The 10933-nt window shown below is 49.4% G+C and overlaps 1 protein-coding gene across 1 annotated transcript in view; it reads left to right on the top strand.

Moving 5' to 3' along the window:
* Positions 1–149: 149 nt before the first annotated feature.
* The window catches only part of INCENP (inner centromere protein antigens 135/155kDa), a 19090-nt gene continuing 8306 nt past the window's right edge, over positions 150–10933 (top strand). The window contains 10 exon segments of the mRNA XM_010179076.1: positions 150–286; positions 622–735; positions 3409–4085; positions 5198–5249; positions 5633–5666; positions 6659–6758; positions 7469–7559; positions 8976–9111; positions 9188–9322; positions 10452–10565. Of these exon segments, the coding sequence (XP_010177378.1) occupies positions 150–286; positions 622–735; positions 3409–4085; positions 5198–5249; positions 5633–5666; positions 6659–6758; positions 7469–7559; positions 8976–9111; positions 9188–9322; positions 10452–10565 (1590 nt within the window).

Below are 10933 nucleotides of genomic sequence, written 5' to 3'. Positions count from 1 at the left end.
AGGGGCTTGGGCGTTTTTCGGGGCTGAGGCTCCGGGCTGGTTCCCGCCTAGGGTGTAGTGTAGAGCCTTGGATTGCCTTAACTCTGCACTGAGGCAGGCGGCGTCCTCAGCAGCCTGCGAGCATCTGCCCTTGTGTTTCAGGCAGGGCCATGGCGGAGGTTGACGGTCCCACGCAGCTGCTGGAGGTGTGCGGGAAGAGGCTCTGCCGCTTCCTCCACGATGCCGAGCACAAACACTTGGCCTGGCTGCGGGAGGTGGAGGAGCAGGGCATGAGGATGCTAGATAGGTAGGGGCTGTCCCCAAGGGACCTCTCCATTCCCTAAAGGTCTCAATGTTCTTCCAGCCCCTGTGACTATAGGGCTGCTGTGCTCCGAGCTGCTGGGGTGCCAGCCCTGGTGCAAGGCCGGTGGATGTTAGGTCCCACAGCTGGGTGACTGTGATTTGGGGTAGCTGTGGGTTTGGCAGCTCAGTGTGGGCCTTGGTGCTAGATATCTGGTACTTTCACCTCTGGTGTTTCTCACCCAGCACTCATCCCTCTCAATGAGTGACCCTTATTTTGTAGACAGTGGTGTTTTGGGCAGTAGGGGGAAGCACACTCTTTGTTCTGCATTTGCTCAACAGCAACTTCGGGGCTGAACCCGAATTAATGCCCAAAACGCCATCACAGAGGAGGCGTCCCAAGAAAAGGCAGTCCTCCTGCCTGAAAGATGAAACCAAGGAGCTAAACAGGAGGAGGTAGGTGAGTCGGTTTGCTCTGGCTCTGCTGCTTGGTATTTAAAAGCGAAACAAAATAGTAATTGTTTCTACCTACACTAGAACATAAAATAGCCCTGTTACTACCTGACTTAATAAGTACATTTAAAAGGACATGTCAAGATAAATCAATGTTTTGATTGTTGTGAAAGCTTGTGATAGAGTTAGATGATTTCCTTCACTTTTTTTCTTTCATTTTTTTTTTCTGGTTAGAAACAAAGACTAATAAATTTTATTTTCCTGTCTGTTTGGATGTGGGTTTTGTTTTCTTTGACTTTGTTTCAGTATGATTTTTTCAGTCTGTGGTTGCTGCTGGTGTTCACTCCCTAAACCTTTGTGCCAGTGCTAGAGAGAACCCAAGAATGGGACTCGCAACCAGTGACGTGCGGAAGCAGCATGTCCGTGGTAAGGGATTGAGCTGGCAGGCAGAAAGGCTCAACAGGACTAGTGGTGAAACTGAAGTGGAAATTCCAAGTGATTTGTTTAGAAATAACAGCACTTGAGGCTTTTAAAACTAGTCCTAAGTAGATAACAGTTGCCTGAAAACAGATGCCAAGACAGGATGGTGCAGGGCGTGGATTAATTGCATATGTAGTCAGGGATGGCTGTGGTGCTAATTAACTTCCCCAATGCCATGGGAGCTGGCTGCATCTGCTCTCATCTTGTGGTCAGTGGCAAGGCAGTTAAGGTCACCTTCCCTTCAGAGAAGCACAAGCTGTGAGCCAAGAGCAGGCACACTGACAATTGCTGTAGTGTGATCCAAACCTTGTCCCTGGGCATGCAGTAATTAACTCTTTATGCATTAAGACACTTAAACTTTGATAACCATGGTGAAAAACCCACAGAAGTTGGACTGGAAGAGTTAGAACTAAAAGACTGTCAGAAACCAGACATGGAGGATGGAGGGAACAGCAAGAATAGTAAGGAAGCGTGGGAAGTTCACGCGTGTGTGTGGTGAAGGAGGGCAGGAGAAGAAAATGTCGCAGATCTAAAGGAGGAGAGCTCTCGAGACACACTGTTAGCTTTCAGGTAGAAGCTGAATTGCACCTCTGAAGAGGACAAGTCTTGTGTGTATTTTTCCTCATTTAAACTTAGTTTTGAGAAAGATCTGCTCACGTAACAGAATCCCCGGTCATGCGTCACCAGGAAGTTCCTGCTGCAGCTCAGCACATTGGGCTCTATCCCGTGGGGTCAGGCTGTTGTTTTCCTTCCTCTGTTTTTCTCAGTCTGTATCTTAAAACCCATTTCTTAGTGTATTGTTAATTAACTGTTGTGCACTTCCACACAAGCTTTCTGTTGTCTCCAGTCCCACACTTTATCTGGCTGCCAAAGTTGTCCTCTGGTTTTGGATTTGTCCACCTAATCTCCTTGACTTGCTGATCCATTGTGTGGCTTGATCCTCTCGTAGCAAGTTACCTAATGCAGCAAAGAGGATTTCACTGCCAGAGTACCCCAGGTCAGGTTTAACTGAAGCAATAGAACCAGAGACAGTTACTGTACCTGCTAATTTTTCTCTTTGATAACAGTAATTCAATGAATTCCTGAGTCCTAACTGCACAGGTATTTTTTGTTGCCTTTCTCAGGTTTATGCTGCCAGGTGCCACATGTATGGTGGCTTTGCTGTGTTTCCCAGCCTGTTCACAAACTCGGTGTTTGGAGCCATGGATGTTTTCTCTGCCTTGATCCCTGCCTCCCCAGTGCTTGGGGTGTGTTCTGCACTGGGCACCCTGGCAGGGAGCAGCAGAGCTGGCTGTTTCTAGCTGGGATCTTGTAGGTCAGAATCACAATCACAGAATTGCTCGGTTGGAAAAGCCCTCTGAGATCATCATGTCCAACCGTTCCTGTCTACCCACTAAACCATATCCTTAAGTACCTCGTCTACCCGCTCTTTAAACACATCCAGGGATGGGGACTCCACCACCTCCCTGGGCAGCCTGTGCCAGCTTCTGACGACCCTCTCAGTAAAGAACTTCCTCCTTCTCTCTAACCTGAACCTCCCTTGGCACAGCTTGGTGCCGTTTCCCCTTGTTCTGTCCTCCATCACCTGGGAGAAGAGACCAGCACCCACCTCTCTACAACCTCCCTTTAGGTAGACCCTTTAGGTCTCTGCAGGGGAGACTTCTACACAGAGTTAATTGTGGGAGACTGTGCCATCTTCGATCCCAAATCCTTCCCTGTGTGGATGTCTGTGCTTGCTCAAGGCAAGCAGTGGAGTTGGTTGTACCAGTAGGATGTTGCTGTCCCCTGGTGTCAGCTCTGCCTGGGGCTGTGGGTCACTTCAAAGAGCAGCAAGTGTCCTGCTACCTCAGCTGCTGCCACTTGGATTGTGAGTCAGCCCAGGCCTCGTAGCTGGGATGGCTGCACTGAGGGTGTGTGCCCTGAATCACTGCCTATGGTGTAGAGTGGTAATGTCGAGCAAAAAAAAATCCCGCAGACAGCAGTAAGCAGTAATTTCTGAATTGTTCCAGCTAAATCTACCAGAGCGCATCTGTGAGCTCTCAAGCTTCAGCTCCTGCATTTCACCGGTGATGGGAGATGGGTCATGAGGGGGAATGGGAGAGGGAAGAAGCCTGCATGTTCACTTCAAAACTTCTCTGCTTTTTCTTCTAAAAATCATGACTTCTTCATTGCTTCATTTAAAATTTTTTATTTAAGGTTGTCCAGAAGGAGAAGCAACATCAAGCCAAGTTCCCAAAGGCACCACAGCAAAGAGCAAACCCAGCACCCTGACCATCAGGGGGAGGAGGTATCTGTGTTCGACTGTGCTGTGGGGTCTCAGGCCAGCGCTAAAGCCGAGCTCCCAGTGCTGACTGGGAAATGGATGGCTGAAGGCCCTGTGGTGAAGAGGGAGGGCCAGGACTGCCCTCAGGGCCCCAACAGCAGCAATGCAGCCTGCAGGTCTGTTCTGGAGGAGCAGTTGCCCGAGGGGGATGCAGCCGCTGAGCTGCAGGATGCATCTTCTGTGTCTGCAGTCCCTGCTGGCCAGACAGCGAGGGAAGGGGAGGAGACCCTCGGAAGAAGTGCAAGTACCTCTACTCCCAAGGCTGCTAGAAATGGAGATCCTGCTGCGCTCCAAGGGGATAAGTGTCCTCCAGGCCTCGAAAAGTTGCTCTTCCAGGACTCTGACAGCAAAATGACTACAGCGAAATCCAAGGCGCGCCGTTGCTCTGGACGCCATGGTGGTGCCCCACGCAAGAGCCGTAGGGCCTCCTTGGCTGAAAAATACTCACTGGCCAGCAAAAGAGAGAGCATGATCCGGAGGTCTATCAGCAGGGCCATCTCAAAGAAGGCAGCAGCCCGAGAATTGTCCTCTGCCTCCAGCAGAATGAGCCGTACGTTTCTTTCGGTTGTCGAGTGCGTTCATTTGACTAAATCAGCTTCTCTGCTTTGGGGTGGGGAGCAAGTAGCTGCAGAGCTGCTCATCTGTATTAGCTCAGGCTCCTCTTGGTCTCCTTGTCAATAGGCCTTGTGGCTTCCACCCATTTGGAGTGCAACCTTCAGGTCCTCACCTGCTGTTGGACTGAGCCTCAGGCTGTGTTGTGTTGCAGCAAGTGGAGGCAGCATCTGCTGAGGCATAAGCAGAGGGCCTGAAGGTTGGGTTATGTAGGTTGTGGATAGGCAAAAAAAAAAGAGTGAAAGGGAAAATGTGGTCTGGCTGGTTCTAGCTACTTGTGTGGTTTGGCTGATGAGAAGAGACTATAGCATTCCCTGGGGAGGGGCTTTAATTTCAATGTCTTCTGCCAACTCTCCAAAAAATCTATAGGAACTGAATGGCTCCACCCCTAAAATTGGCAGAGGGACTTAAATGCTTTTTGGGTGAAGATAGAAGAGAACCAAATAGCGCAGTCATCAGAGGAAACAAGATTCAGAAATCCAGGCTATTCCTGGTAGCACTAAATGCCTCATTCTCTGTTCCCACCACCCCTGGGAAGGTTTTGCTATTTGGACTTTCTAAAATCATTGCTTCTGAAGTCAGATTGGCTTCTAATAAAGCACCGAGGCCTTTGGTATTTAGTTTTGTCAGCTTTGAGTCACACTGTATCTAGGCATTTGTTATAACACTTTCAGCTAAGTGCTGTTATGGGGGGAATGAAATCAGCCTAAATCCACCAAATCTCTGCATAAAACCTTGTAGGGAGGCAGGAGCTGAAGTCAATTGACTGGGAAATGCTGTCTCTGACACAGGCAGGAGCATGTTTGTGCAGCTGGAGCAGTCTGCAGGCAGAGGAGCTGCTGCCTCAGCTCTCTGCCTTCCCAGCCTACACCAGTTTGTCAGTGACACTTGAGGGAGGTGGTGGTGCTGGTGTGGAAAGCTGAGATGAGCAGTCTGCGTGTTTCCTGGGAGGAAAGCCTGCAGAGAGGCCTGAGCTCTGCCATGCACACATTGCTGCTGTTGGGAAGCCTCAGAATGAAATCTCCAAGCTTTTATATTTTTCTTCTCCAGGTCAAAGCTCCTTGGAGATTTTTGTGGAAGAAGAGGTGACCAGCAGCATGAGGTGAGGCTGCCATGTGAAGCAGGCAGGAAGAAACCACAGAAAACCCTGCAAGGGAGCTCTATGGGTGGCTTTTAGATTACAGACATAGGACTAGCTTTGTAACAGACTGTTCAGGTGACATTGTCACCTGAGGCTGGTTGATATTTCAAAGTTTGATGTTCAGGCACAGCCCTTGTTGTTCAGTCATGCAGTGAAATGGCCCAGCAGGAGAATTTGCAGCTCCACCTCTGTGTGGCCTGACTGAAACAGGCCTGTGCCTCTGGATGTGCTTAGATTGATCTTCACTTCCCTTAGGGTCCCATATGCTGGCTCCATCATACTTTTATCACCTGTAACTTGCCCTTCAGAGAGTTGAAATTATTAAAATAGCTCTTCTTTTACAGACCTGGACTGGAACTGAATCCCCCAAGTGAAAAGGTGAGTTCAAAAGAACAGTCTACAAACTGTCTGGACATCTTGCCTGTGTTGACACCTTTTGCTGAGCAGTGCCACAGCGGCCAAGGGATCATCCTGTCACTTCCTTTCCAGCTCAGTGAAGGTACTGCCTGCTGAGTGGGACAGAGCGGCCCTGCCCATGTGTAGGCAGCCACTGAAGCCAGTTAGCTCCTGGTGGGCAGAGGCATTTTGTACTTTGATAAGGCTTCCTCGAGCTGGAGGTTTTTGGAGGTGCTTGGCCAGGTTCCCAGGAGCCAGCAGGCTTCTGCGTGTCAGCTGGGCACGGTAACTGCCCAGATTCTTAGACTGGCTTGTATGGATGTGCTGCAAACTGGCTGAGGGGAAAACCAGCCCAGCAGAGAGAGGGGAGGATGCTGCTTCAGAACAGCTCCCTGCTGCTGTCAGGAAGCAGCAGCAGCTGCAGGAGTGGGCAAATGCTTTGCTCTGGGTCATGATGGTGGGAGCTTAGCAGGCAGGGGAAAGCACGGCCTGTGTGCAGGCAGTCTCCTAGTATCCTAGAATGCTGTACTGCAGTGACTTTTTTGCTTGTCCTCTTGTAAATACACCATAATGGTACTTAAAGTGCCTGATGATCTTGTAATCTGGAACACTTTACAAGGACTTGTCTTTCAGCACTGGGATAGCTATAGTTTGAAGTCTGGTGTCTCCAAGGTGTCTAGATGCTGCCTGTCATTCTTGAGGCACTTTGACTTTGGAGACCAGGTTCAGTAAAGCTCTGGTTGAGAGATGCTGGGCAACTGTCCTTCCTGCAGAGGTGTTCTGTGAGCAGACCCCCTGTTACTGAATCCAGTCAGCATCTGTGCAGAACAGCTCTGGTTGAGGAATCAGCAGGCACTAGCCTAGCAGTGGGATTGCAGTGGGAAGTGATTGGCTGTTTCAGGGTAGCAGGTTCATGGCAGCCTTGTTCTTTGGAGCAAGTGAGCTAAGAAAATACTTGTTTCCTCTTCTTGCAGACTCCTGAAGATGTCCTCATTTCAAGCAAAAATATACAAGCTGCCAGCCCTCCTGCACAGCACTTATCTCCTCCCAAGCTGCAGGCAGGGAACAGTGAAGGTAACTTCAAATTGGTCTTGCTTTTTTTTTTTGCATGAGGCCCCAAAGACACACAGGCAAGGGAGTCAGTGTGAGAGTTTGTGGAAAATCTGGAACTTGTGCTGAAGCAAAACCATTTCTGACCTGTTAAGGTAACTTTTCAGGTAAACTTTCCTTATCCTGAAAATGTGAGATATGATTAGATAACTGAGGACATCCTGTCAGTGTGTCCAAGCCTTGAGACAAATGCTGTTCTGTCCAAATTCAATCTGTGTAATGAGTAAGAGGAGACACTTTGAAAGGACTTAGACCTGGAATCTTCCATAGTGTAATGTTTTGTTAAAGTGTCTTGACATCCCTTTCCTCTGTGTTTAGTTATGTGGGGATTTAGAGGCAGTCTTCATTTACTGTGCCTCAAAGCGAGGGAGAGATTCAGGCCTTTGGTTTCTCTGCTATGAGAACTGTAGAATCTGATAAGTGGCTGTAGCTGGAGTGGAGGAAGAGTAGCTGGAGGCCTTCTGGTTGTGCCTGTTCAGAAGGGTTTGTAAAGGATGCATCCTACAGTGTGCTTCACAGTGTATCCATACAACACCAATATTCCAGATAACCAAACTGAAAAGAAGCCTAGATGGCGATGTGCCACAGGGCTCTGAGCACACAAGAGCTGGAGACAAGAATCGGAGCCCTGCAGGATGCTTTCCATGTGGTGCTAACTACAGGTTTCTTCACAGGAAGCTGTGTAAATCTAAACAGCAAATGCCAGAATGAGAACCAGGAGCAACGCCCCTGTGCCAAGTCCCAGGAGAATCTCTCGTGCATCTGGTATGAGACATTTGCAAGGAGGAGGAATGAGCCAGTGGTCTGGAGAGACTTGGGCCTGGCCACTTTTTAAGTACTTCATTTAAAGAGCTTTGGGTGTTTGTTTCCCTACCTTCCAATGTAGCTTTGAGATCTTTGACCAAATCTTGCCTCCAGGGAGTTCCCTGTGACTTCTTGAGCCTTGTTTGGATCTGGGACCCAAATCTGGCTTGGGAAGCAGACACATGAGTTCATGCACAAACCAGCAAGGGTGACTAAGTTAACTCACAGCTCAGATGTGACCCTGAATGGCTCGTAAAGGGGTGGTCCATGAGTAGTTTCAGAAGGCAATGTGCGCAGGTGACTGATCTGTTTATTTTTATATTGTGCAAATGACTGAAATACCTGACTTGTTTCCTCACTGCTTGTATTACTGGCGTTTCATGTGAGATTTCAGCTGCTTCTATCTTTGTCCTCAGTCTCATGTCCTGGTTTTGCTGGGGTGAATTTGCTGTGGGTAGTGGGTGGGAAGGGGCATAACAGTAAGCTCTGTTCTCACATGGATGCTTAGCGCTGCGAGATGGGTCAGGATGTGCAGCCTTCCTCAGCACTGCTGCTGGGTTGGACCCTGATTGTGCAGTGAAGCTCTTCCCCTATGTTCTTTCCCTGGAATTAGGGAATGCAAGCGAAGTCATTCTGACACAGGTAAATCTGTGAGTGTCCAGAGTATTTATACAGCATGTGAAACCCTGCCAGTGAGTTGAGCTGGGCAGTTGCAGACTCGCAGAATCACAGAATCTTAGGAGTTGGAAGGGACCTCCAAAGCTCATCCAGTCCAACCCCTGCCAGAGCAGGATCACCAGACCAGGTCACACAGGAACACAGGCAGGGGTTTTGAATGTCTGCAGAGAAGGAGACTCCACAACCTCTCTGGGCAGCCTGGGCCAGTGCTCTGTAACCTTTACAATAAAAAACTTTTTCCTCATGTTCACGTGGAACCTCCCATGCTCCAGCTTGGGACCATTGCCCCTTGTCCTGTCATTGGACATCACAGAGCAGAGCCTGGCTCCTTCCTCCTGACACTCACCCTTTATAAATTTATAAACATTAATGAGGTCAATGGGTTGTCCATCTTGTGCTTTTAATACCAGATAGAGCAAAGACTCCTTGCTTGCTTGGACTCGGAGTGGAGAATGAGGGTGAGGGTGATGCTGTACATTGCAGCTTTGGAACCTGGGTGCTTCCCTACCAACCTGTTGCATGCTTTGCTGTCCTAGTTCATGACTGGATGGTGTGCCTGCCATGGGGCTGACTGAGTTCATAGGGATCCTGTGGCCTCTGCAGTGAGCAGGCAGAGGAAAGTTTAACAGCAAGTGAATGCTTCTGGCAAGGCTGGGGAGCCTGACAGTTGCCTAATGTGTCTCTTGCTAATGCCACCAGGACGAGAAGCTATAAAAAAGCGATGGATTCTGTATGGAACAGGCAGCAGCCAGGGGGTCATACCCTTTCCCCTTTGGATGACAAGCACAAGAATTCAGCAAACCAGGCTCTATCTTCTTCCTCCCCAGCCAGCAAGGTGAGTGGGTACTGTGGTCCTTCTTTGCCTCCTTTTCCCTGGCAAGTGCTGACTTCTCTCCATCTTCTCCTCTTAGGTTGTTAAACCATTGAAAAACTTCCTGCAGGCTGTGCAGCGAAACCAGCTGCTCATGAGCCCAGGGCCCACAGGACGTGGGGGGGTCATAAAGAACTTCATTAAACGCAGTACTCCTACCCGACCTGATGTTAAGGTGTGTCAGAGTCCCACTTTCACTCACAGGGCTGGAGGAGGGCGATCAAGTTTGGGGCAGTGGCAGGGAGGCACTGTTTGCTTAGAAAAGCATAAACATATTCCTAGTTGTGTCTGCTACCATGGATTGGTGCATGTCCTTGCAGCAAACTGGTCTCACAATCCTCCCCAGAAAAGGGAAACTGGTTGGTGTTGCCTTGTTGCCTGTCCACATGCACTGTTACTGGCCTCAAACCTTCCTCAGGTGCAGGGAAAGCTCAGCTGCTCTGTCTGTAGTCAGCAGAAACACTTTATGTTCTGGGACTGTTGAACCATAGGAAAGTGGGAAGCTCTTCTCTTTGCCCTGGTGTGTCACGTAGTTGGCTGCTGCAGAGCTGAGGTGCTGACAGTGTGAGGTCAGCCAATGGGTTCCTCACCACATACTCTTGAGGAGCTGAGAATGGGGTGTGTGTGCTATGAGGGGAGGTTCTAGTGTTATTTCCAAACCCTTAATAATTTTTCTTATGTCTCTTCTTTCCAGGGAGACTTTGTTGTAAGTAATGGCACCCTTAACCTTAGGGGCTGAAAGATTATGATGGCTGTGCCCCTTGCCTCATGGGCACTGACAGCTCTTTTCCCCTCTCACTGGCATCCATGCAGCTCTCTGTCCAAATAAGTAAACTAGCCACACCAGTGGTGAGGTGGCAGGGTCTCTTTGCAGGTGTGTTCTATTGGGGCTGGGAACTGCTAGGAAACCTTTCGGCCTTTAAGCAAAACTATCTGCTCTGTGCCCCTTCTCTGTTCTCCCAGCTGCTGGTGTTGGGAACACCATCCCAGACATGGAGCATTTGCCACAGATGGTCACCGACAGCAGGAGTGTGCTGTTCCTTGCCTGAACATATTCTCTACAGCATGAGGTGTTTCCGTCCTATAGCTGTGACTCTTCTGCTCTTAGTTGAATAAGCACTGTTGCCAAACCAGTGTTGTTTCTTCCCCACTATTCACTTCCCATCCTGGTGTGTGGGTGAATATGACTGACAGTGACTGCTTTCTTTAGCAAGCTGCCTAGCCTCTAGCTGCCTGTGTGCAAGCAGTCTGAGGGTAGAAACAGGCCCCAGCAATTGGTATAGTCTGGACTCCTCTCCCTTCAGGAGAAGGAGCGACAGAGACTGGAGAGCCTAAGGAAGAAGCAGGAGGCTGAGGAACAGAGGAGAAAGAAAGTGGAGGAGGAAAAGAAACGGCGGCAAGCAGAAATGAAGCAGTGAGTTGGGTCCCTTAGCTCTTGCTCCTTCCTTGGTTCAGCACAGAATTACCTTGGAGGTCTTCCCAGCTCAGCAAGCGGCACCGCTTTGCTCTGCTGTGCTTTGTACCTCCCACTTGGAAGGACCATTTTGCAAGTGCTGCTGGGCACCCTGAGTGCTGCTGTTCGTGGTTTACTGCAGCAAGGACTGCATTGGTGCAAAGCACCTGCTAATGTCTGAATTTAACCCAGGAGTGAGCTGAGGCTAAGCTCAACCAAAGCAAGATGAGCAAAATAACTCTTCCCCAATTATTCTGGCAAGCCCCTATTCCCCTGTCATGCTCTGTGGTAGAGAGCAGACAAAGCTAACAAGCCCCTCTTGCACACACGTTG

This window comes from Mesitornis unicolor, unplaced genomic scaffold, assembly GCF_000695765.1.
Source record: "Mesitornis unicolor isolate BGI_N332 unplaced genomic scaffold, ASM69576v1 scaffold14712, whole genome shotgun sequence".
Lineage (NCBI taxonomy): Eukaryota > Metazoa > Chordata > Aves > Mesitornithiformes > Mesitornithidae > Mesitornis > Mesitornis unicolor.
This window is presented reverse-complemented; position numbering and strand designations above follow the sequence as displayed.